The 27,856-nt window shown below is 36.6% G+C and overlaps 1 protein-coding gene across 3 annotated transcripts; it reads right to left on the reverse strand.

Annotated features, from left to right (window-relative positions):
* Positions 1-2,659: 2,659 nt before the first annotated feature.
* Positions 2,660-15,269, reverse strand: OPRPN (opiorphin prepropeptide). Of its 3 annotated transcripts, XM_030925047.1 has the most exons (4): positions 15,145-15,269; positions 13,845-13,910; positions 13,614-13,669; positions 2,660-3,476 (listed from the first exon to the last, which is right to left on the reverse strand). In XM_030925047.1, exons 2-4 carry the CDS (start codon positions 13,893-13,895, stop codon positions 3,200-3,202), a joined length of 384 nt encoding a protein of 127 aa, XP_030780907.1. In that variant the 5' UTR covers positions 13,896-13,910; positions 15,145-15,269; the 3' UTR covers positions 2,660-3,199. The 3 variants fall into 3 exon arrangements, 2 of the variants coding, with proteins under 2 accessions (XP_030780907.1, XP_010382183.1); XM_010383881.2 differs by lacking the exon at positions 13,614-13,669 and having other exon boundaries at positions 2,664-3,476; XR_004055431.1 differs by lacking the exons at positions 2,660-3,476; positions 13,614-13,669 and adding an exon at positions 12,029-12,142.
* Positions 15,270-27,856: the final 12,587 nt, after the last annotated feature.

Raw genomic sequence — 27,856 nt, forward strand, 5'->3', positions numbered from 1 at the left:
TGTATATATAGATACATATCTCCAGTCATATGTATACATTTGGTTTCAAATTCAGTCTTTTAAAAGTGTTTCTCTATTAAATCCAATATTGAAAAAAATTTGTAGTTTTATGCAAGGTTCTGAATGTTTAATCAAATGTCACATCAAATCGATACTCATCATGGCTTTTAGAGCTATCGTTTCTTGTCGCAATTAAGATAATTTCATATTAGATTAGTGTGTGACCATGTTTTGAAATATAGTAAACTTTAGCAAATATATCTTCATAAATAAAAATACCCAGGGAATAAAAATATGCTTGGACTCTGAGAGAAGATTGAATGTCAACCTTCTGCCTTTTGATCAACTTAGGAGAGCAATTAGTATCTTTTATTATTTTATTGAAACTTGCTGTCAAGTTTTAGAGTGATATAAAGATAATAATTTCCTTCAGAACAAAACTATTGACAGCACTTTAAGCAAATTGCTAGGGTCAAGATGCTCATATCAATATTCTTTTACATCTTAGTTCTGAATATTCATGAATGGAGATAGCATATGTTTTACTTCCTATATGTAAAATATTTATTTTACTTCCTATATTGTCCTATCAAACAAGTTGGAAACAGGGATGATGCATTCTTACCTAAGTAACTCTATTTTATATGCATTATCATCCAGAACATATAGTCTTGAGCTTATTTACATATTTTTAAGCATAGTAACATTTTGCTTTCTCTAAAGAGTCTAGGAATCTTAGGCCTAGGTAAAGTAAATAAGGGAGAAGGCAGGTAGAAGAACAGAGAGTAGTATATAATGTTTGGAAAATGAATAATATAGGCCCAAATATCTCCAGATTCAGTTCTGTAACATGTTATACAAGCCAAGAAAAACAGGTATGAGTCTGAGTGACCTCCTGAGCTTGTAGATTGCTATTGCCAGCAGTCTTTTTGTTGTTGTTGTTGAGGGTTGGAATGGGGACAGAGTCTTTCTTTGTTACCTAGGCTGGAGTGTAGTGGTGCAATCATAGCTCATACAGCCTGCAAATCCTGGCCTCAAGGAATCCTCCCACCTCAACCACCTAACCAGGAGTTAGGACTACAGGTGTCTGTCATCAAACCAGCTATTTTTTTTTTTTTTTTTTTTTTTTTTTTTGTAGAGATGGGGTCTAGTTAATAAAATCTAAGAGTCATTTGTTATAGGGTAGTTTAGTGATTGTGTGCAGGATTCAAGTGAAAGGCAGGGGTCCAGTTTCATTCTTCGTCACATGGCTAGCCGTTTATCCCAGCATAATTTATTGATTAGGGGCTCCTTTCCTCATTGCTTGCTTTTGTTGACTTTGTCGAAGATCTGATGGTTGCAGGTATGTGGCTTTATTTCTGGATTCTCTATTCTGTTCCATTGGTCTATGTATCTGTTTCCACTAGATCAATTTAGTTCATATTTTAATTATTTTATTTCTTTTCTCTTACTTTATATTATTATTTGCTTATATTTTTGTTACCTGGTTGCATTTTTATATATATGTACATTTCCTGGATAAAGGCAATAAAAAAGTTTTTTCTGCTGTCTCTGCCCTTTCTATGCCAGAAGTCAGGAACCCTCATATTTTTCCTTGACTACTTATTTGGCCTCAAGATGCTGAGTGAGGCTACTTGTGGTGTCAGCCTCTGTGCTGATAAATCCTCATTAGCAGTCCACTCTTCTCTGCCTCATTCTCAATCCTGGGAGGATGATCATACAAACTCTTACATGCGGGTTTCCTTACCTGTGAGATTTTTGTTGGGTTCTGCTGATGAAATAGGTGGAGGAGAGAGGTGGGGGTACTATTTGGTATACAAGATAAAAAATGGTACAACCGTATAGGTTCCTTGCCATGAATGGAGCTTAGCTTCTAAGAAATCAGAGAACTGAGAACTAGGCAGAGAAGAGTTTACTGCTAATGAGGAGTAGTAGTCACACCTGGCAGTAGTCACATCTTTGAAAGTAGTTTCAAGTGGAGGTAAACACTCCAGTGGGACTATCTGGGAAAATTCTTTCTGACTCAGTTCTAAGAATTCAGTGAGATTCCAGGCTCTGAACCAATAATCATGTAACTATTAGGAGACTATTAATTGTGTAACTATTAGGAGCTTAGCTTGGCTCCATTCATGGCAAGGGACCTATACAGTTGGACCATATTTTATCTTTTATACCAAATATAAAAGATTTATACCTCTCCCTTCCACCTGTTTCATCAGCAGAAGCCAACCAAAACCCCCAGGTAAGAAAACCCATATGTAAGAGTTTGTATGGTTATCCTCCCAGGATTGAGAACTAGGCAGAGAAGAGTGGACTGCAAATGAGGAGCAGTAGTCGCATCTTTGCACAGTGGGTCTTATTGGGTGGAATCTCCTTCATTGTCCCAACTCTTCTTCAGGCTCTGGGCTCCTTATTTGTTTGTTCCCTTTGCTTCATCAAATATAGGCCCATGACCAGCTCTGCTGGGAGACCCTGAATGTCTCAATAGCCCTGTATTTTTTTTTTTTTTAAATCCTGCCCACTCTCTTTAAATACAGCTTTCATTAATTTTTTCCCATAAAGGGTCTCTGTTTCCTTCTGGGAACCTGTGTAATCAACTCTTGGTAGGTGATAAAATATAGGATAGAGTGATAGTCATAATGATAGCAATAGGTGCATATTACTGCTCGAATACTTTATTTATTTAGTGTGCTAGTTAGATCAGGGTTGGTTCCATCAAAATCATTGCAGTTTATTTCTTCTAAGATGTCAGAGCAGTTTGGAAAATATCATTTATTGCATCTTCAACTAAAAATGGCAAAGAGTTTTTGCCAAAAACTTTTAGAGGCTGTGCTGCTTAATGTAGTTTGGTTGGAAGTCGTAACTTGGACAGTGGCATTGAGCAATATGGTGTGAGGAGGGTTGGTGAGAATTTCAGTAGTATTTTCAGTAGGTGCTGTGGGGATTGCTGCTGATGTGGAGGTGGCAGGCTCTGGTGTTGAAGAGATAGGTACTGTTGAGGAGGTGACCGTCATTGTGGGTTTTGTGGAAGTGCTGGTGGTGGTTGTTTTGGTAGGGGGATTTGTGATGATTGTTGTATCTGTAGTGGTAATATTTATTTGGGGCTGAGGGTTAGAGATAGGAAGGTAAACAGCAAGGAAAAAAGGAATAGGAGGAAATGGGGGTTTTAATACCCTAATAGGTCCTACGTAGTAAGGTCTTAGTGGGAAATGTAGGTTTGGATAACCTTGAAAGAGTTGAGGTTGCCTAATAGGTTCCAATGGAAAGAGTTGAGATAGAATGACTGCTTGGCTAAATCGAGAAAAAGAAGATGGTGGAACTCGCCCTGGGACAAAGGGAAGAGAAAGTGGTGAATTAAGTCTTGAGCCATAGGGAGGTGGGGGACTTGGTGGAACCCATCTTGGCCTGTAGGGTAGAGGTGGTGGCAGCTGGCCAGGCAGATATGGTCTTCTGGGGAATCTTTGACTCTCACTGGGCTGTGGAGATAAAAACAAAGGCAAAAACAGTTTCTAAATTTGATCACTTAAAGTTCAAACATTAAGATACACTATGTATTAGTATGTATACTATGTATACATTAGGATATACTAAGCCATAAGTCATATATTTCACTGAGAAAATAAGTTAGAAAAAATAAGGAATAGAAAATTTCTTGTTTATTCTGGATGCCTGTACAATAAAAGAGAAGTAGAATTGTATTAAGTCAGAAAAAACAAAAAAAGTGGTAAGCTTGCTATCTGACCTGTAGGTTTTAGGGAGGAACCAAATCACCTTGATCGTGTATAAGAAAAGACCACCTTTGAACGTAGTTTCAAGTGGAGGTAAATACCCAAGTTGACTATCTGGGAAAACTCTTTCTTACTTCATTCTAAGAATTCAGTGAGATTCCAGACTCTGAACTGTTAATTATATAACTATTATATGCAACACTTCTTTCTAGGGACAAAGAAAAACAGATTTAAGACACTGCTTATGTGAGTCTGAAATCCAGTGGAAGATATAACCCTCAAACGACAATACGAGGCAATACAACAAAAAGCCTATGGAGCCAGTATAGTATGTTGGTTAAAATGAAGACACTGGAGTCTGATTGCTAGAGCCTCCTAGAACCAGTCTTTCCACTGTTGGATGCTAGCTGGGTGACTTGCTTATGGTTATCTCTGCCTGTTTCCTCACTCCTCAACTGGTTCTAGAAATAGTTCTTAGCCATTTATAGTGGTAGATAGGATTATATATAATCTATGAAAAGTGCTTAGACATAGTAAGGTAGAGTAAGGTCTAAATATAATTTTGAGTTATTTTGTACTCTATTAATAACAAACACAGCTTGTAGATGGTAGCAATTCAAGAAATAATTGATTAATACTGTAAACAATTCTAGCGATTTAGAGGAAAATTTTAATTTTTATCAAAGAGAGAGGACCAATTGCCATGTAGAGAAGATAGCATTTGAAATGAGGATAAAATAAGAGTAGAAATGAGGAGGAAGAAGCCGAATTAGAATAATATCATAAGCAAATGAACAAGGTCAAGAAAATATAGGTTCTATTCTAGCAACCATCAGAAGATCAGTTTGCCTGAAACAAAAGCTTTAGGAAGGTGCAAGACTCTAGTCATTCTCCTACAACATTCAACTCCTTCCTGTGTCTCTGCCATACTGCCTTTAGAAACATCAAACTTTTGGATCAACTCTATGCAAACTACCTTCCCTAGTACTACTTCCATGGTGATGAACATTGCTGGATGGATGTCACAATCTCTAATGGTAGCAACACTGGAGAACTATAGTGTCTGTGTTTGGTGCATCAGAACTGCTAAATCATTTCCTCCCATTTTCCCCAAAAGGCTATCTTCTCAGCATCGATACCTCACTTCTACTTTTCTTGCTCCCCCCTACACCCATCAGAAGATGATCTTGCCTTCTATTTTACATAATTTAGGCCACCACACGTGAGAACTTCTTCACTTTGCTGCCCTACACCTATAAAACTCACAAATATCTTGCTGTTCTCTCTTCCTGTTTAAGACCAGTCTCTTTACCTGTGTTTTATATCTACATCTTCTCCATCCCTAGGGTCTTTCTTCTCTTTTATTCTTGTAAAATAAACCTCTTTCTAATCCCTGTCTGTATTCTTTCAGCCTATAATATTGATTGATATCTCATGTACTAAAAAATCTCATTCTTAACCTAGGGTACACCTGAAGCTTTCTTTACTAGCTTATCTCTCTCCATTCCTAGCCAGATAGTGAGGAAAGCTGGTTTAGATTTTCTGTTTCCACTTCTCAGTTTCCCTTTTATCCTGGTTACTGTCCCCATCACACAACTGAATGTCTTACAAACATCAGTGATGACTCAAAAATTCCAAGTCATTTCAGAGGGAGCCATAGTAATGTCTTGGTCACACGATCAGTTCCTCTTGTATCTACATTTGCCTCTTATATGTACATCTACAGGTCTTAGTTACCACCTTTTATTCTTGTAACATAAGCACATTTATTTGGGTTCTTTCTGGACTATTGATCCATGGACTTCCAAACCACAGGCTATCCAGGATCTTAGGCCTTATGGCCAGAAGAAGAAAAATAAGCCAGGTTTATAAAATTCTCTTTCTCTTTGTAACTTGAACTAGGAAATATTGAGATATGCTAATTAGAAGTAGGAACTAAAATGTGAATATTGTGAGATTAAAGGAGCCAGACAGAGGTTGGAGCATTAATAAGGGCCACGTGCAAACTAAGCTATAAGGACACAGGGACTCTGAGTAAAGAGAGCACATCTGAGGGAGGAACAGTACAGACAGAAGCAGGGATGCCATGAGAAGCAGAGACCAGTTTTTAGGGCTGCCTGCTTTTGCTGTGCCAGTCCTACTTTATATTTATTCTTGCATTGACTTCCTTATTTAAGGAAGGAAGAAAATATTTACTGAGAACTTGGCCGGGCATGTTTCCTTCCTTTAAGGAAAAAGGAGTTAATGCAAGAATAAATATAAATTAGAACTAGCACAGCAAACTAAGGCAGCCCTAAAAATGCACGAATAAATATTGTGAGTGGAACCCTCTTCTTTGCAACCAAACACGAAAGCCTGTACCACCATCCAATCTCATCTTTTGCCATTTCTTTCTCCTCACTCTGGCCATGTAGAACTAGTACTAGTTCTTTTAACATAATGAGCTCTTTCTGGTAGTTCCTGTGCCTTCATAAAAGCAATTCCTCTAGCTGAGAATGTTTCACTCCTGCCCTAATTTCCATTCACTTGGCAATCTCTTCCTTCAAAACGTTTAAGTGGCTTCACTCCCCTCCCCCAATACTTTGATATGAAAATTAAAAGAATTGTACAGAAAATACCTTTATACAATATAAAATCAGCCAAAATTTTACTTTTGTAAAGCTTTTATTGGAGACAAAAGCAAACTTCATCACTTTCTTTCTTTCTTTTTTTTTTTTTTTTTTGAGACGGAGTCTCGCTCTGTCGCCCAGGCTGGAGTGCAGTGGCCAGATCTCAGCTCACTGCAAGCTCCGCCTCCCGGGTTTACGCCATTCTCCTGTCTCAGCCTCCCGAGTAGCTGGGACTACAGGCGCCCGCCACCTCGCCCGGCCAGTTTTTTGTATTTTTTAGTAGAGACGGGGTTTCACCGTGTTAGCCAGGATGGTCTCGATCTCCTGACCTCGTGATCCACCTGTCTCGGCCTCCCAAAGTGCTGGGATTACAGGCTTGAGCCACCGTGCACGGCCCATCACTTTCTTTCAACAGTGATAGTAATTATTTGTTTTGATATTTTTCTCCACTTTTAGGCCATGTGCTATTTTACTGCTGTTGAAGGAGTAAGTTGTATCTTCTTTAGCTTTTGTGTCTTTAGTATCTTAGTCAGTGCTTGGCATCTTTGTGAATAATAAAGGGTATGAGGAATTGGAGGTAAGCTAGGTGTCTTTATTCTTTTTGTTGCTTCAGCACTTCTATTATAATACTTATAGTTACTTATAATATTGTATAGTGTAGTAATTATTAACTTCTTCAAACAATGTCTCTGTATTATTTATCATTTTGTCTCTAGTTTCTGGCACCTTGGAGGTTCTCAGTACATTTTTTTTTTTTTTAAACTGGGTCTTGCTCTGCTACCCAGGCTGGAGTGCAGTGGTGTGATCTCAGCTCACTTCAACTTCTGCCCCCTAGGCTCAGGTAATCCTCCCACCTCAGCCTCCAAAGTGCTGTGACCATGGGAGTGTGTCACCATATCCAGCTATTTTGTTTTGTATTTTCTGTGGATATGGGACCTCACTATGTTGCCCAGGCTGGTCTCGAGCTCTTGAGCTTAAGCAATCCACCTGCCTTGGCCTCCCAAAAGTGCTGGGGTTAAAGGTGTGAGCCACTATGCCTGGCCAGGTTCTTAGTAGATGTTTTTGAATAAATGAATGTGGACTCAAATGAAATTGAGATATTAAGTCATGACTGCTAACATTAATGAAGACATAAGTGCCAAGAGGAAATAAATTAATTGTTTTAATCCTTTTGAGTTTGAAAAGTCATGGAAGTTTGTAGATGCAGATTGAAATATCAGAGCTGGAGAAACTGATTTGGAAAGCACTGTTGGGTCAAAGCAATAAGTAAGAAAGTAATGAAGAAATGGCTGAAGACAGAAACTTGGACATCAATAAGAGAAAGCTGAGCAGCTAGTGAAGGAAAATCAGAGACAGGAGGAAACCCAGATGGTACAGTGCCATGGAAATTAAGTTCAAAGTGAGCTTTGATGAGCTGCTCTCTGGACCCTAAGCAGAGGTGGGGAGAAATCATGTGAAAAATTACACCTTAGAGCAAATAGCTGACCCCTGACCTCCATTCTTATTATTTTTATCTTTTCCTATTCTCAACACAATTTTTTCACTAGCTAGTTTCCCTCATCCACTGGCCAATGGTGGTGAACTTTATAACCCTAGGCAAATGATGAAAATGCCTTCTTAAGGAGTCTACATTTGGGGCCGATTACCTCCACAAATGATAAGCTTATTTGAAACACAATACAGAGCTGGCTATTTTGAGTTTCATTTTTCTTATTTGTTAAGGGAGGATAATAATAATAATTGTCACACTGGATTTCTGGAGAGATTAGACAGCGTACTTTTGTAATATACTTCTTGGCATATGTTAAACACTCCATAAGTGGAAGTGGTAACTTTAATATTATTATTATGCAGCCCACCTATATTTAAATTTGATTGTATTCTCTCTGTAGTTTTAACATTTGATCGTTTTAAATAATCAAAAATGATTTAATAATGTGTGAGTTCCATGAGGGCAGATATTTTTAAATTTATTATTTATTTGTCAAACATTTAAGGAGCTTAGATGCAATTTTGTTATATAGATACATTGGAGTTAAGGCGCGGGGAGGTCGAAGCAGGGTCTTGTAGGTAGGGGTAAGGACTTTGTACCCCTGACTTCTGAGTGTTATGGAAAACCATTAGAAGGTTTTGAACAAAGGAATGATATGGCAATATTTACTTTGGAAAAGCATCTTTCTGGTTGTTGTGTGGAGAATAAACTACAGGGACAATGGTGAAAGCAGGGAGATCAGTTATTGTTGCAACAGGTAGGAAGTGATCATTGCTTGGCCTAGAATGGTAGCAGGAGGGTGGTGAGAAAGGGTAAGATTTAGATGATGGTTTGAAGGCAGAGTGGGCAATATTTGCTGAAGGAGTGGATCTGGGAAGTGATACAGTCAAAGATGATTTCAAGTTTTTTTTTGACTTGAGCAACTGGATTTGTGCTAATAGATGGAGAAAGGGTAAGAGGATGGTGTCCTGGGACACTGACATTTAGAGATCAGGAAGAGGAGATGTGTCTGGAGAAGGAGACCAACAAGGAGTCGTCATTGAAGTAGGAGAAAAATCAGGAGAGTGGAGTTGAGGAAAAAGAAAAAACTCCCTTTAAGTAGGAAACTGATCATGTCAAATACAATTTAGACATAATTATCGTGGAGACTGAAAACTGATCCTTACACATGGTCATTTGGAGTACAATTTGACAAATGTGGTTTCATCAAAATGATGTGAGCAAAGTCTGCTTGGAGTTGGCTTAGGACAGAACAGGAGAGAAAGTGAAGATGTGCAGAGGCAAACTTTTCAAATGGACCATGGTGGGAGTCATAAGATCAGTGGAGAATGAAAACAAACATATAGATGATATTACCTCATATTTATGTGCTGGTAGGAACAATCAATAGAGAGAAGGGAAAATTGCTGATGTAGGATGTTTAGATTTAGAGTAGATATTTGCAGGATAATTGGAGGAATCTCCTTGCATAGGGAAGAGGATGGGATCTACTGTACAAGTTGAGGGGTTGGTCTTAATATACACTGGGGTGATTTTAGTTCATCCCAGATAATAGAATAAAAGGCAGAAGATAGGCAAATCGATCAAGGCAAGTTAAAATTTTGTTTCTCCATTCACAAGTTATGTGAATTTGGGTAAGTTATGTAACCTCTCGTTACTTTCCTTATCTTTAAAAGAGAGAAAGTAACAGTATCTTCCACATGATGTTCTTTAGAAAAAATAATTAAAATGACAAATAATTTAGCATAGTATTTTTGCATGCACACAGTTTCAATGAAACATAAATATTTTTTGAAAACTCATGAATAATGTTGGGTTAATTTTATGATTATTTTGTAAATGAAGTATCAGGTTTTTACATGCCATTTTGCCTTGTTCACTGTCTCTGTAGACTGGGAGTTAGCAAACTAAGGCTGTGGGCCAAATGTAGTTTGCCTGTTTTGGTAAATAAAGTTTTACTGGAACATAGCCATGCCCATTCGTTTATTGTAGCTGCTTTCAAGCTACCTCAGCCAAGTTGACCACTTATTACAGGCCCTCAGAAGCCTACAATATTTCTTATCTGGCCCTTTTCAGAAAAAGTTTGTCAGTTCCTGCTCTGGCTATTGTTACCAATCTGTCCCGTATCCTCTGACAGTCATATACTCCTTGAAGTTAGAGGTCATGTTTATCAGTGTTTGTACCCTTCTTACACTATAGGTGACATTAAGTAAATATTTATGGATGCCATTCAGATATTTTAGAAGTTTCATTTTTTTCCTCCAAATCATTACGGATGATGGAAAGTAAGTGTGTGGGAAGAGATGGCATCTTTCTGAGGTCTTGTACTGACTTCATGTACTAAAGTGTTGCATGTCACTCAGAGTAAAACTAAGGCTCTGCAATAGCTCATGAGACCTGATGCAGCCTCGCCCTCCTCTAACTCTCTAGTTTCACCTCCTGCTCCTAATACTTCCCACCTCACTCTCTACCAGCCATGCTAGCCTCCTTATTCTTCACACTAGGCAAGTGTACCCTACCCTACTCCAGACTTTGGAAACTTCCTGTTTCCTCTGCTTGCATGGTTGGCTTTTTCACCTCTTTCAGGTCTTTAATCAAATGCCATTTTCCACTGGGCAACCCTATCTAAAATCATATCCTTGTTGTACCCCCTACTAAAATTCCTTCTTCCCAAATTTTCTGCATCACATAGTCAGTTATTTTGTTTATGGCTTGTCTTCCCCAAGTAGAAATATAAGCTCCATGAGGTTAGAAACTTTTTGTCTGTTTTGTTCACTGCTGTTTACCCAGGATCTAGAATAGTGCCTGGTAAATAATAAGTGCTCAATTAGTATTTTGGGTTGAATAAATTACCTGTATTTGGTGATAAGCAGAAATTTCTTTCACTTGGTTTCAGAATGCCATTTCCTTCCTTGCACATGGCAAGGAGCATAAGGCTTTCCCATGACAACATTTGAGCATTTATACAAACCCATAAGAAGTCCTCAGCCTTTCTCTGTTTGATTTCTCAGTTGACCAGGGCCTTGCTACTCAAAATGTTATTTGCTGACCAGCAGGTCAGCATCAGTATCACCTGGGAGCTTGTTAGAAATGTAGACTCATGGGGCTCAGGCAGACCTACTGGATCAGAGTCTGCAGTTCTACAAAATCCCTAGATGATTTGTGTCCCTGATAGAGTTTCTAGAGTTTGTAGAGTTTTGAGAACTACTGGCTGTCTTCGGCTATTTGATATCTGCTTATCATTGGTTTAGTTCAGGCTAAAGGTTTTGCTTCGCTTTTGGTAATTATTTGATCATAGCCCTTTCTGTAAAGTATTTTATTTATTTTCCCTTTTTAAGCTTATTTTACTTTTTACTTTTTTAAAAATTCCATTTCCTATCCTTACAGATTAGAAACTGCCAGACTGACAGCTTAACCAGAGCAGTTTAGTGGAGAGATTGTGCTGCAAACAAAGGCTTCTCCATGTTAGGGATGGCAGGTATTGGCAAAAATACTGTCCTTATTCATCTTGTGAGCATGGCAGATGTCCTTGTCAATCAAGAGATAAGTTACTTTTGAACTTACACTTGACCTATTATCCATCCCTGTGTCAGACTTCATATAGCCTATCCAATGGCACAAATGAACAGGTACGACTCTGAAACCTGGTTGTTATTACTTGGCGTCAACTACACAAAGGTCCACACACTCGTTGTGTCATTCCCCTAATACTTATTGAGGATTTATCTCATGTTCAGCTCTGTGCTATGTAAAGGAGCATCCCAAATAGTCCGTGGGTTTTTGTGAGGTTTGGGAGTAATACTGTGCTCCAGAGTACATTGTAAATATATAAATACGAACTGTTATTTTTAATTTAAATTCTGGATAGTCCCTATCTCAAAAGAGATAATCTCTGATATATTGAAAGTTTTAGATGCTAAGTACAATAAAGTTTCTTTATTTAGACTAACGCCTAAGACTGTTGTTAAGATTTACCAGCTTTTCATGAGACAATGAATACAGCAAGAAATTTTTGCTAGAGTGACATTAAAATGATGTTTTGTGGTTCTTGTTTTCTTATATCCAATAGTATTTAATTCTAACATGAGAACATTTATGTATTAAGCTCATTTGTTTTTAGGACATGGAATCCTCTGCTTCTTATATAAATGGGATTCTATACTCTTTCAAGTTAGAAAAGAATTTAAGTTGCATTTGTCTTGCAATTCAGGCTTCTGGAATAAAAATATGTCATTAATTCGTATGAATCCTCAAAATGGATGCTTTATGTAGAGTTCCTCAGAAGTTGTCTATCCTCAGTATGAAACAGAAGGCTGTAGGTAGAGAAACAAAGACAGCATTTCCTCTATTTTTGTCTCTGAAAAGTATTCTAGTCAACAACCTCTATTTCATTTCCCCCAACTTTCTCAAGTTTACTTGATCATGGATCTTTCTTTACCTTCTAATTTATTGTATAAAGTCTGAATTAGTGTTTATTAATGTTAGCAGAGAAGTCATATTTGTCATATTTGGGGAATTCTACCAAAAATGTGGTATTCCAGAGTAATAAATTTGATAATAATTGTAATTATTGACTTACATTTTTTCATATGATGGATTGATTTAAGTTGAATTTACCTTGAAAGCTCTCTTTATATATTTCATGCAATTATAACATAATAGCTTGAGAAGTAAATTTCAAGAAAATTTACTCAAGGGGTCTCAGACTTCAGCATGAGTAAGAGTATCCTAGAATGCAGGTTTCCAGGCCCCAAGGTCAGCTATTCTTTTTTTCTCAGGTCTGGGATAAGGTCTGGAAATGTTCATTCTTAATAAGTAGATCAGGTGTTTCTGATATAGATATCTCATGGAGTATAAAACTCTTTTATTTCAACCTCAGAAATATAATTTTTATACAAATGTTATTACATATCACTATATGCTTCAGAACAATACAAATGTCATTAAATATCACTAAAGAGATTTATACAAATGTCATTAAATATCAAAAAATGTTTCAGAACAATAATGCTACTTTATTTGTGTCATTGCTAGGGTCTATTGATATTTATTTATTCACTAGTTTCTCTTAGGTAGGTACTATACTAGGAAAAGAAGACCTAATCTGTGAAGTTCCCAATTTGGAATTCGACTTTGGTATTTCTGTGTCAACCACCACTAGGCCCAACACACAGTGGATTATCAGTAATTACTAAGAAATGAGACAAATAGGGCTCTTTCTCTCCTCTCAAGCCCACCCAACCCCAGCATATGCTAGGGAAATTTGCCTTACTCTGAAATTCATATTATGCTGTGATGTTTTTGGCTATGGCACTTATCACTTGTTACTTTGCATTATGTATTTTTGGATCTCCTATAGAGCTTTAACAAATGCTTTTCAAACGTTTGAATTAGGGTAAGTGCTTCTTGAGTGAATGATTTCTTTTTCTGTTTTTATTTTTTTTCCCAAGTGAGTAGCACTTTAATTTCCAGTCAGTTAAAGGAATATTTTAGTCATAATGAATATATTTTCAGGCATCAGAAAGGCTTTCTGATTTTAGTTTTTACAAATATTTTCAATAAAAAACTATTGTACAATCAGCAATCCTTGCATTGATATATCATGTTGTCTTTTTAGAAAATTTGTCATGAAGCTCCAACTGTATACTTTCTTATTTCCTATAGCTTTAAAACATTTAGTAAGCTTATATTATATTTTTCTGACAATTTGATGGTAGTCCTTTTGAAAAAGAAATAAAAAGGAACAGATGTTTCTAAATAAGAGCTAGCTCTCCTAGATACAACCTGCCCTGTGTCCTCTTTCTGCAGTCCACTGTCCCTTTACGCTTAGCAACCAATGACTAGATGGTTACTCATAAATGAGAAAGGAAAAGGAAAGTAAGAACAAGTTCATAATGATCCACAGCTTGACACTCTATTTTTATATACAGGACAAAATTGTTGGTATCAAAACTTTCTTTGAAGTCATGATTAACAAGAAGTATGACAAGTAAATTTAGAATTGAGGGAACTTACTGTAAAACATGAAATAAGAGCCAACAGGCCCAAGAGGAAATTTAATTTCATTCTTTAAAGTTGCTCCTAAAAACAGACCAAAGATTATCCACAGTTAGCCAAATCAATCAACAGTGTTTTTCAGAATAAAAAATTTAAAAGCATTTTAATGCTTGTTATGTAAAATGATGAAGAAAGACCAACATAACCTTTGAAGATGTGCTTGATATTTTGGGGAAAGGAAGCAGCATAGATGCACAGCAATACTGTCATGTTTGTGGTTTTTAAAAATAAAAAATGGCACTACTTTATTTTATGAAAGGTAATTTTCAGATAATGATTGAAAGTACATTTTAAAATTAAAGCATTTTTGGAAATTCCTTGTTGCCTTTAGTGGTGACTACCTTGGAACATAACTAATTAGGGTATACTTTTAGCATGTTTACTTAAAATTAATCAAAACTTACAGATTTCTATAGATTTGTGACCTAAATATTGTCAATGTGACAGGACTGTTGTAAAAAACAACTTCTTAATGCAATTATTGTGTTATTACTATTAGATCTGTCTGAAGCAAAATAAATTGTGTAATGTGTATTTTTCTTTTAACATCACTCTACTGAAGTATAATTACTTTCATATGATTTTTAACAAGTTATTCCAAAAGTCAATTATTGTCTATCAGTGTGTGAATTAGAAAAAAGAGGTTTTTGTCCTAATTTGTTTATAATTTTCAACAATATTTAGTAAGCACATGGCACTCTGGGTTCTGGGAAGGCAAAATTCAAGCACATAGGCTGATAGATTGTTCTGGGGTCCATGTGGTATCTGTCATTTGCATTAGCCTTGAAAGTAACATAAGACAGATTGATAGGTCCTATAGTTGTATGTGCATGTGTCTACCCCCTTAAAATAGCTTTTTTTCTAATATATTTTCATATTAGAAAGCAGTTTAGCAGTACATAAGAAACATAACTTAAACAAGAACAGAAATGCAAATCTATCTTATACACCTTTTGAAGACTCTTCTACTCAGGATTGATTTTAGAGACCATAAAATATAGCAGTGGAAAAAGTCAATAGATTGTGAAATTGGATGTAAATTGTGCAACTAATCAATGTGAATGTTCTTGACACTTTTTCAGAAATTTTAAGGAATTTTACCACTGACAATGATTTTTTTTTTTTTAAAACACATCTGAGATTTTTAGGTAACATGACTATTTCCATCAAAAGTCATGAGGGTGATATTCTTGAGAATATGAACAAAAGCTAGAATTCCAAAGTGAAAATTCTTACATTCATATTTCTATATACCTACCTTGGTAGAAGATTCTTCTTTGGAACAAATTACTGCTTAATCTTACTCTTGCCAGATACTCAATTTAGGTAGCCACAATTTAAAAGTCCAAGAAGAGAAGGAACTTTGATGGAAAAGCCTTTCTTCTTAAATACCTCTGTCTTGATTTTTATTGGAGTTAAGAGAAAGGTTGAGAGAGGGTAAAGTTCTGTATTGATATTCTTTACTGAAACAAAGAAATGATAGTTGCAGTTGCCAGTTTGGCAGCTTCATCTGCAGAACTGTGATCCAATCACTGTTCTAGCAGGCCCTGGGGCAGCACACAGAATGCTGGAGTACAGTGGTTTTCAAACTTGACTGCACATCACAACTATCTGGGGAGCTTTAAAAAAAATTCCAGTTCTCAGACCTTACCCCAGAACAATTTATCAAAAGTTATGGGGCAGGAAGACAGGCAAAATAATTTAATTTTGTTTAAAAAATTTTATTAATTTTATTTATGGTTTTTTTTCCTTCCAAATTTTATTTTAGGTTCGGGGTATCTGTGTAGGCTTGTTACATGAGCAATTTGTGTGTTGCTGGGGTTAGTTGTACAAATTATTTCATCACCCAGGTAGTGGGCACAGTACTCAATAGGTAGTTTTTTGATCCTCACCCTCCTCCCGCTCTACACCATCAAGTAGGCCCTGGTGTCTATTGTTTCCCTTCTGTGTGTTCCTGTGTACTCAATGTTTAGCTCTCATTTATAAATTAGAACTTGCAGTATTTGGTTTTCTGTCCTTGAATTCGTTTGCTTAGGATAATGGCTTCCACCTGCATGCATGTTGCTGCAAAGGAACACAAGAATTAAAAAACTCCCCAAGTTATTGCAAAGTGAAGCTTTGTTTGGGAACCACTGCTGTTAAATGCTATAGATACTGAAGTTTTAATGTGTCTATATATGTATCAGAACTGACATATATATATATGTGTATGTGTATATATATATATATATAAATAAAGAGTTGGTTTATTTGAGAAGAAGCTTATCTGGGAAGAAGGAATTTAAAGAATGGAAAAAGTAGGCAGTTGAAATAAATTCTTTGTCTTAATTTTGAAAATAACAGGAGATATCTAGTGGTAGGAGATAATTAGGAAATAGAATCCTTCTAGTTTCTTATTTTCAATTTCATATTTCTTTCCCAAATGTATAGTTTTATTTAAAGATATTGTACACATGCATTTGAGCTACTTAAAATGTCAAATAGATAGAAATTACTTAATACATTTTTCTGAAGTTAATAATGAATATCTGGACTGCTTAACAGATAATAAATTCTCCAATATATGTTGCATTCTGTAAGTATGTGGTGTTATCCCATTATCTAAGCCAGATGGATAAATACAATGTACACTAGTCTACCAAAGATGGGAGGTATGGGAACATTACACAATCTATTTTACATTTATGGCAAAAGGATGTAGTAAATTACACAATTTTATGTATAAGATGAAGGCAGGTACTGAGAAATTTAGTCATATGTAATAAAATCTATTCAGTTGAGAGGAAATTACCATATGCTAGAAGACGTTATGCTTTATTTTCTAATAGCCATAATTTGTTGAATCCTTACCATGTCCTAGACTATGTGCTAATCACTTTATATAGATTAGCTCTCATGCTCACAACAACCCCTTGCAATGTATGTTATTATTATATTACTGATTAGATAAGAAATTAGAGAGGAGTCACATAACTTGCTCAAATTCACTAAAATAGTCGAGATAGGAATTGACCTTAAATTTGCCATATTTGAGAGCTTGATTTTTCCCCCTAATTATGCTACTTTGTTTCTCAAATCCAATTATTTGAACCACTGAAGTAATTAATATATTTTTAATAGTAGCAGTCATTGACGCTTGAATGTAACTCATCAGTAATACATGAAATCTATTTAGGGAGTAGTAAACCGAATTTAGAGGATGGATAGAGCAGAACAGAAGTAAATATCAGATTGCATTATATATAGGTACTTTTCAGGATATATTATATGGTTATACATGTGGATGTACTAGGTTATTATGTAAAATATATGTTTTCTGTCAGCTGCAGTCAATAAAACGTAAGAGTCTTTCGTTATAGGGTAGTTTAGTGATTGTGTGTAGCATTCAAGTCAGATAGCCTAAGTTGAAATGTCACCTTTCCTTCTATTAGCTGTGTTTTATATGATCAGCTATTTAATCCAATTATGCCTCAACACTGTCATTTACAAAATAAGATAGTAATACTTCTACTTCTTGATATTGTTCTGAGGATTAAATAAATAGGAGATAGAAAATTGTGACCCATGTTATTAGTAAGTGTTAGCTTTTCAGTGGGAATGTCTTTCTTCCATCATGCGATTTTTAAAATATTCTGGGTGTGATGAATCTCTAGTAAAGGGGTAAAACACATCCAAATTTAAAAGGTGACTTAAAAGCTTTTGGTAGTGAATGGGGAATTAATTTTGAATTGATCTTAAACTACCTAGTTTTCTTTGCCTCTGTCTTTGTCAATGACAAGTTGACAAGTAGAACTCTTGTCTCATTTGTTAGTATGCTGATTATAGACGGTTTTGTTTCTGTACCCTTCTGTGACTCAGGAAATCCTTTAAGTTAATATCTAATACTTCCTGAATTGTTACCTTCTCTAGTCACATGCTCATTTTGTGAAAAAGATGAACAACTTCTTTTTCTGCTTAGTGTTGTAAATTGTTTTGATGCCCAGTATATTTTCAGCCAAGTGTTTTAAGAACAAGATGTGATTTGTTGTTGTAATGAATCACTGGATATGAAGGACTTAAGAATGAACATTATCAAAATTAAAATAATTTCTGCATGACTCATAGTCAACAAAGGATTAGTTTCCAAAGCAGGTGGAAGCACATTTCTTTTCAAAATAAAAACTGTTATTCAAGAGAAATTTTAATTAACACCTGGCTTTAAAAGATCTTGACTAGATATTTTCTAGAACAATACTTAAAGCAACAATTGCCTTTTGTTAAGAAAATTCAAGTTCCTGGTGTAGTGTCACTGCTGTTGGTGAATAAAATTACTTATCATGACACGTTTCTGATCAAGAAACTGTTTTCATAGCAAAATAATGTGATTATGAGCTCATGCATATGAAGTTCATTCTTCTTACCACATAGCCCATCACAGAGAATCATCTAGTCTAATAAAACAGTACGATGGCCTACTGAAGACTTTATGATACCAGTTGAGAGTATATACCCTCTAAGAATAGGTTTATTTTATAGGATGCAGTACATGCTTTCCATCAGTGACCAACATATGCATCCAGCTTTCCCAGGGCCAGAATTCATGGGAACAGAAATTAAGGCTCCTCTTATTATTACAACGAATAGCCCACTCATAGAATCTTTGCTTTCTGTCTTTGTAACTTTGAGTTATGCTAGTTTGGAGGTCTTGGCTCATAAGGGAGGAATTAGGACATTTTGATTTCCTCATGTCACTGAACAAAAATAAGTTAGTGGTACTCTACTGGTTAGCAGGATTGTTCCTGATTACCAAGGCAGAAATTGGGTTGCTGCTAAAAAAGAGGAACACAGAGGGCTATCGGGATTTCAGGAGATTCTCTGCAGCACTATTTAGTATATTCATGTCCAAAGGTGAAGATTAAGGGGAAACTACTACAACCAAGAAAATGTATGACCACTGAGGATTCAAATACTTCAGGAATGAAGGTTTGAGTCAAGCCTTTAGGGAAGGAAACTTGGTCAGTGTTGAACTCTGTTGTTTTCCCAACATGTACAAAGGCAGCCTCATTAAATCCTCTCAGAGATTCCAGGACCAGCCTTCCAGCATTCCTCCCTACTGGACTAGGTCTTAGATAAAAAGGACCGTTCCTGTACACATAGAGAGACCAGCACAAGCCAAGAAGTTCTACTTTTTCATAGGTTTGCTTTTCATACTGTGTGACCTCTCTTGCAAGCTTCTAAATTTCAATAATTTCAAACATTACCCTTCTTTCCTCAGCCCTAGGAGTCTTAGCTTCTTTCTGCAGTTGCTACCTCCATGAGGTACCTCCAGCGCTCTCATTTTGCCTTTTCAGTTACCCAGTTAACAATTCTTGCTGCCTAGTTAATGATACTTGATATTAAATTCTTTTAAAAATAACTGGTATTATTGCTGCCTTCTGACAGCACCATAACTGATGCAGTGACTGATGGCTGCAACACCCACTAGGCTCCACTAGTAGCAATAGTCTTGGGCTCAGGATGATGTCCAAACTCACTAGACTAAAGATTCATCACATACCAAGTTTATTTAGCATTTACTTAGGAAGTATACAGAACAGGTAATAATATAGAACACCCGACAAATACCTTGCTGGAGAATTGGTAAACTTTAGGCAAAGCTTCCTATGTATGTCCCAGCCATTCTGAACCTGGGATGTATATGGTCATGAGAAACAAGTTTGAGTGTGGTTGGAAAACTTCAGTTCAGAGAAACTTTAATGATATATGGATTGCATGGAAATCTGATGTATTTGATGAGTCATTACTGGCTGTGCTAGAGGCTCAGAGTAGAGGGATATTTCTATGGGAATACTATGGCCAGTCTAAACTACAGCAATATGCCCCTTGTAAATGTGATCTCTTCTGTTACTCCCTCAAAGTCAGAGTGCTGAAAACAAAAGTTAAAATTTCGTAGTTGGCAATATTTCTTCTTCACCTCCTTAGGTAACACATGTTCCTTTGAGGCCAGTTCCATTCAGTTCTACACTCTGACGTCTGCTTATGTGATCACCTATTCTCATTTCATTTGTTAGTTATATTGCTATTTGCTTGAAGTCAGGCTGGGTGACTTAAATTTTCTTTTCTTTTGTTTTCTTTCAACTTTCACTTTGGGTTCATGGGGTACATATGCAAGTTTGTTACCTGGGTATATTGGATAATGTTGAGGGTGGAGTGTGAATGATATCAGCATTCAGATACTAAGCATAGTACCCAATAGGTAGACTTTCAGCCCTCACCTCCTCTCACTCCCTCTCCCCTCTAATAGTTCCCAATGTCTGTTGTTCCCATTTTTATGTCCACTGTACTCAAATTAACTCCCACTTAAAAGTGAGAACATGCAATATTTGGTTTTCTGTTCCTGTGTAATTTGCTTAGGATAATGGCCTGCAGTTGCATCTATGTTACGCAAAGGGCATATTTTTATTTTTTTATGGCTGTGTAGTATTCCGTGGTTTATATGTAGCACATTTTCCTTATCTGATCCACTGTTGATGCACATTTAGGTTGATTCCATGTCTTTGCTATTGTGAATTGTGCTACAATGAACATACCAGGTGCATGTGTTTCTGGTGGAATGATTTATTTTCCTATGGGTATACACATAGTCATGATAGTTCTGTTGTTAGCTCTTTGAGGAATCACCACACTACTTTCCACAATGGTTGAAATAATTTACTCTCCCACCAACATTGTTTAAGTGTTTCTGTTTCTCTGAAACCTCATCAGCATCTGTTATTTTTTGACTTTTTAATAAAAGTCATTCTTACCGGTGTGAGATAGTGTCTCATTGTGGTTTTGACTTGCATTTCTCTGATGATGAGTGATATGGAACATTTTTGCATATGATTTTTGGTCACTTGCATGTCTTCTTTTGAGAAGTATCTGTTCATGTCTTTTGCCTATTTTTTTTGATGGGGTTGTTTGTTTTTCTTGCTCAATTGTTTAAGTTCCTCATAGATTTTAGATATTAAATCTTTGTCAGATGTGTAGTTTGAGAATATTTTCTCCTATTCTACAGGTTGTTCATTTACTTTGTTGTTAGTTTCTGTTGCTGTGCAGAGGCTCTTTAGATTAATTAGGTCCCACTTGTAAACTTTTGTTTTTGTTGCAATTGGTTTTAAGGACTTAGTCATAAATTCTTTGCCAAGGCAAATGTCCAGAATGATATTTCCTAGACTTTTAAAAATAGAATTCTTACAGTTTTAGTATTTATTCTTAAAATTTAAGTCTTTAATCCATCTCGAGTTAATATTTGTATATGGTGAAAGGTAGGGGTCCAGTTTCATTCTTCTTCACGTGGCTAGCCAGTTATACCAGCATCATTTATTGATTAGGGACTCCCTTCCTTGTTGCTTGCTTTTGTTGACTTTGTCAAAGATCAGATGGTTGTAGGTGTGTGGCTTTATTTCTGGCTTCTCCATTCTGTTCTGTCTATGTGTCTGTTTCCACTGGATGGACGTCCCATCCAACCCCTAGCTTCTCTCATCTTACATCTTGTAACCTCAGTGACTTCTCTATTTCAGCTACTCACTGCCGCAGTCACACATTGGATTGCTATTACACTAACATATCCTGTTTCTAAATCGCTCATTCACACATCTCACTCCAGAATGACAACTGCCTCTCCTTCGAGTTTACAAGTTTAACTGTTCTCACTGGAAACACCCGTTGATTGACCTAATGACTTTCTCTCCATCCATCAACTCTCTTTAACCTTTCTCTCTTTATTCAGCATAGGGTCAATAGTAGATTACTAAAGTGACATTCTTTCTCATCCCTAAATAGGTATTAAAATTTTTATTATTATGAATAACAGTTAAGAAATACATTGAACAACATGTCCCAGTATGTATAAAGGTGAATGTATTTGTCAGAACAAGGGGTATGAAGTACAATGCACTCTGTTGTTCCATTCCATTCTATTAATCTCATTCCATCGAATTCCATCTAATCCTATGTTATTTAATTTCATTCAATTAATCGAATTCCATCTAATCCTATGTTATTTAATTCATTCATTCATTCATTCATTGAAGCTATTTCTTATCTGGGGTGGAGAATAAATTCCCTGCTATGGCTTCATTTGGCCATATTGATTCCAACCCATTTCAGCTAGTTCTTTGATCTCATAAGCAGAGGGAGTGTTTCAGCAACTTGTTTCTTTTCTTATCTGCCATCTTGCAAACTTAAGAATTTCTGTTAGTTATGGTTTCTTTAACTCTTCAGGACACTGTGTTAGTCAGGGTTCTCTAAAGGGACAGAACTAATGGATATATATATTAAGTATTAACTCACAGAATCACAAGGTCCCATAATAGGCCGTCTGCAGGCTTGTGAACTACTTGTGAATCCTTGTGAATTACTCATCAGGGCCCAGTGTACTTAGCTGACATGTGGTGATGAGATGAGAGGAATGGGTATACATGATGTCTTCTTTATATTGTTATGTCATCCTGATTCAAGGTATTACTTAATTTTTTTTTTTTCTGAGATGGAGTTTCACTCTTGTTGCCCAGGCTGTAGTGCAATGGTGGGGTCTCGGCTCACTGCAACCTCCATTTCCCAGATTCAAGCGATTCTCCTGCCTCAGCCTCCCAAGTAGCTGGGATTACAGGTGCTCGCCACCATGCCTGGCTAGTTTTTGTATTTTTAGTAGAGACAGGGTTTCACCATGTTGGCTAGGCTGGTCTTGAACTCCTGACTTCAGGTGATCTGCCTGCCTCAGCCTCCCAAAGTGCTGGGATTACAGGCGTGAGCCACCACGCCCAGCCCATAGTTTTATTTTTATTTGCAGAATATCTGAGTCTCTAATTTGCATATTTATAAAGATAAGGGATCTATGTTTTTGCTCTTGGACTGTTCACAATATAGAGGAGATGGAGTGGATAAAATGGGATATTGCAGTAAGTGGCAGAAATATGTAGACTCTCTGGACAGGATGCCAGACTAGGAAGAATTAATGAGCAATTTGAGGGTAGGGATTCTGTCTGTTTAACTTTATACACAAAATTGACTGTAAAGTTCTGATATGTAGCAAAAACTAATTGAATGAAGGATTAGAATGGACTTGAAAAAATTGTTTAGCAGTTTTTATGAAGGGACTTGGAAAAGCAGCAGAGAGATTTTGGTGCAGGAGCTGTGTTAGCCAAACACTGTAAGATGAATTGAGTTTTGATTAAGGAGCTTTCTTGTGGGGGAAAAATTTGGGGCAATATATGTGCTTACAAGGAGATGAGGGAAGTGCCACATCTGGTGGTTAAAATGGCTGCAAGTAATGAGATGGTGCTTGTAGATGTTTGTGTATGTGCATATTAAATTGAGAAAAAAAAAAAAAAGATCCAAACATACGTATAGTACCTAGAGACAACATTTGGGAGAGAAACAAAGGTTCTGCATGACCTCCAAACTCACAGTTTCAAACATTCGACCCTCTGCCACCCTATTTGTATTTTTTGGCTCACTTTAATTATTCACCCCTTCCAATAAACCTGCTGTCTATTGACCTTTCCAGCTAATCTTTGTTTCCTGTCCTTCTCTCATGCTAGTCAGAGGCAGAGAGTGTTTCAGGCATATACTTGCCTTATTTTAAAAAGAGTCAGCTCTCATTGTGGTATTTACACACAACCTATGTGAAACTTGTGATGCATTCCAAGGGAAATGCAGACACTTAGAATTATGCATTATTTTTTAAATAATTTTTTTCCCAGATGGCTATAGATTGGTATTCCTTATATCTGCTCTTGTTGGTGATATTATAGTTTTAATTAAATACATTTTTCATGAATTTCAAGAAACCTTTGAGAAATGGGTTTGTTTAAAGATGTAATGATAATCATATATTTCTTTCTCGGCAGTCACCAAAACTGTTAAAGCAAAAATGTGGGTAATTTCAGCATTTGCCAGTCAAATAACATCAAGGTGAAATTGAGTTGATAAGGATTTTTCACAGGGTTGACAGAAAAAACATAACCCTCACCCCGTTGATACTCTCTAACCTCCAGGAGAGCAACATTTTAGTTTGATCACTTATTTATCCCAGGTAACTACCACAGTTCATAACACATGGAGGTCAGTAAATGATGTTAAACAAATTAAGAAAGCATTGAGGTAGAGGCTTTCTGAGCTCTGGGTGCATTTGTTAAGACTCTCTCATCTTGAGAGAACAATTCTGAGAAAGAGGATATAATTAAAATGTATTACCCACATTTCTTTAAGAGGCCATCAGGGCTAATCTTGTGTCTTACACTTCTTCATCTTTTTCCTCTAAGATTCCATGTCTCTAAGGTCATCCACCTATATCCAGACCATCATCCTTGGAGGGCTGTATAATCTCTTTTTCTCCCCCATACACAAACATCAACTCTGCTCTCTTGAACCGATGAAAATTCATCAGCAGGATCCTCTATATTCTCAGTTTCTTCTCTGTGTGTTTGTAGTAATGTGTGGCAAAACTGAAAACTTGTCTGTGTCCCAAGTACACTGCATCTACTGCAGTACTTGGTAGAGGTAGTTGTATTTTCTCCACACTCTGTCCCAAAGGGCCTGGAAGCAAATGTATAGATCACTTATCTTTATAAATATGCATATTAGAGGCTCACGAATTTTGCAAATAAAAATACAATTACACCTTGAATCAGGGTGAAATAACAATTATCGGGGGAACCCATCCCCAATATTTCAAAGTAGGTTCTTTCTATTTTCCATAAGTGTTGGCTGGCTGAGGAATAAAGAGAAAGAGTACAAAGGGAAGAATTTTACAGCTGGGCCTCCGGGGGTGACATCACATATCGGTAGGGCTGTGATGCCCACCTGAGCCGCAAAACCAGCAAGTTTTCATTAAGGATTTCAAAAGGGGAGGGAGTGTAAGAACAGGGAGTAGTTCACAAAGATCACATACTTCAAAGGACAAAAAGGAGAACAAAGATCACAAGGCAAAGGGCAAAAGTAAAGATCACAAGGCAAAGGGCAAACCCAGAATTATTGATAAGGGTCTATGTTCAGCGGTGCATGTATTGTCTTGATAAGCATCTTAAACAACAGAAAATAGGGTTTGAGAGCAGAGAACAAGTCTGACCTCAAATTTACCAGGGTGGGATTTTTTCCCCACCCAAATAAGCCTGAGGGTACTGCAGGAGACCAGGGTGTATTTCAGTCCTTATCTCAACCACATAAGACAGACACTCCCAGAGTGGCCATTTACAGACCTCCCCCCAGGAATGCATTTCTTCCCCAGGGTACTAATTATTAATATTCCTTGCTAGGAAAAGAATTTAGTGATGTCTTCCCTACTTGCACATCCATTTATAAGCTCTCTGCAAGAGGAAAAATATGGCTCTATTTTGCCCGACCCTGCAGGCAGTCAGACCTTATGGTTGTTTTCCCTTGTTCCCCAAAATCGCTGTTTTTCTGTTCTTTTTCAAGGTGCACTGATTTCATATTGTTCAAACACACATGTTTTACAATCAATTTATACAGTTAACACAATTATAGTGGTCCTGAGTTGACATACATCCTCAGCTTACAAAGATAATGGGATTAAGAGATTAAAGTAAGACAGGCATAAGAAATTATAAGAGTATTATTTGGGAACTGATAAATGTCCATGAAATCTTCACAATTTATATTCCTCTGCCATGGCTCCAGCTGGTCCCTCTGTTTGGGGTCCCTGACTTCCTGCAACAACAATATTAAGAAGAATCATGTATATACAGTCTTCTCATGCCATCACCAAATGTCAGCCTAGTACACAAGACCTTGCTGAGTAATTCAGAGCAACTTGTTTCTGTTTAAGTACTCCTTATTTCATTTACTGATAGCACTGCTTTGTAACACTTACGTCATAACAGCAGCCTTCTGAGGGTTATGTTATACTGTGATATCATACATCACTGCCAATTACAAATAATATGGATATAGCAACACCAAGGTCAGGTAGATGACCTTTCTTTCATTGCTATTTCTAGATCTCATCTCTTTTCCATCATTGCAACTTTGAAGAGTCTTTAAAAAAGCCATACTTCTTCACTATTATTGTTTATTGGAGTAATTTCTTCCTGCTCAGCCACTACTTGGGAATTTTGACAGACTTTGTCACTTTGGTCACTGTCTTCTCCCTTTATTCATCAGGTTTGATGACTTCAACATCCTTATAAATGATTCATCCAATCCATGGCCTCCCAATTCCCTCCTTACTTCCAACATTTGGATTTGAAAAGCCAACATTATTTTATTTTATCCTAACCTTTTTCATGGTAACCCCTAAGACATTATCATTACCAGCAATTGAATTGCCTCCAATTTTTAAAATCAAAGCATTAAACTTCATGTCTTCTCTAGTCTAACTTTTATTAAATAATCAAAGAATGAATATTTTTCTTAAAAACATATATATATTTTTCTGGTTGGAGTCAGAGAGATATAACCAAACAAGAGTCAGAAAGAATAGATATGTAGAGGAGATAAATCACCCTCAAAACAGATTTTTCCTTAAAGCCTACAAAAAGGTATGCAGCCTTACTAATACCTTGATTGTAACCTAGCAAGACCCTAAGCGGAGGAACTATCTGAGCCATACTATTACCTGGAATTATATCTGTAGAATAGTGAGATAATAAATTTGTGTTATTTTCTGCTTCTAAGTTTGTGATAATATGATATGATAGCAGTACAATAATACAGAAGATAAATGGATAATACAACCTTAACATGTCCTGAAATTCATGATATTCTAAACCCTTACACCCTGATCTTTTCCTAATTTTTCCTAACTTACTAAATGACATCACTATTCACATAGTTGCTTAGGCCAATATTATCAGAGTTATTTCTAGATTATACACTTTCCTTCAAACCCAATATTCCACACTTCATTGGATTTTTTTTTTTTCAGCTGTACCCTGCAACTGACCACTTCTCTCCATCTCCATTGATCTTTGCCTTGTCTAATGCACGTCTTCTCTAATCAGGACTCCCAAAATAGCCACCACTCTTGCTTTTCTAACAGTTTTCTATCCGTAGAACAGCCAGAGTGATAAAGTTTTGAAAATTTTAATCACATAATGCTGTTTCTTCATTTAAAGTTGCAATGACTTCCCATCACACGTAGAATAAAGTTCAAAATCCAAATCTCTTTACAATGTGTTTTTTCTCTGCCTTCTTCGTATCATCTCCTTCCACTCTCCTCTTTTCTGAGTGTGAACCACATTAATATTTGTTGGCTCTTTTCATACACAAAATCCATTGCTGCTTCAGATCTTTACATGGTTGATCTCTTTTGCCTTGAACATGTTTTCTCTAGGTCATTTAGTACCTTGCTTCTTAACATTCTTAAAGTCATTCCTCAAATATCACTTTATCAGAGAGCTTCTCCCTGATTATCTCACATAAAAGTCAGACACACTACTTGGTGTCTCCCTACTTGTTATTTATCATTTTTCAAAGCACTCTCACTTCTTACATTTTATTGACATGTGTCTACTTTTTTTTATATCTCACTAGATAGAAGCTCCATGAGGACAGTTCCTTTGACTACCTTCGATATTGCTGTTATTGTGCTACTAAAACTGTCCCTGTACCCTGGTAGATTCTCAAAAGTGAAAGAGAAGCCTGGGCAACATAGCAAAACCCCATCTCTGCTAAAACTACAAAAAAATTAGCCAGGAGTGGTGGTGTGCACCTGTAGTCCCAGTTAGGAAGCTGAAGTGGAAACCCCTGGGCCAGGGAAGTCGTGGCTGCAGTGAGCTGTGATTGCGCCACTGTACTCCAGCCTGGGTGATGAGAGTGAGATCTTGTCTCTGGGGTGGGGGTGAAGAAAGCACTGAGCACATATAAAATTTTTTGCTTACTTTAGGTATCTTGAGAAGATTTAATTTATAAGTGTTTGATGGCAATGTGGGAAGTTAAGTGTCCTGAAGGAAAAAGTCAAACATGAAAGATAAAGCTCTCATGACATC

This window comes from Rhinopithecus roxellana, chromosome 2, assembly GCF_007565055.1.
Source record: "Rhinopithecus roxellana isolate Shanxi Qingling chromosome 2, ASM756505v1, whole genome shotgun sequence".
Lineage (NCBI taxonomy): Eukaryota > Metazoa > Chordata > Mammalia > Primates > Cercopithecidae > Rhinopithecus > Rhinopithecus roxellana.

What these genes read in the sequence shown, in the direction of transcription:
- OPRPN (XM_010383881.2), bottom strand. Translation starts at nt 13,895, where the DNA reads ATGAAATTAAATTTCCTCTTGGGCCTGTTGGCTCTTATTTCATGTTTT. An exon ending in CTCTTATTTCATGTTTTACA is followed by an intron (nt 3,477 to 13,844) that starts GTAAGTTCCCTC and finishes TTATCTCCACAG; the next exon opens with CCCAGTGAGAGTCAAAGATT.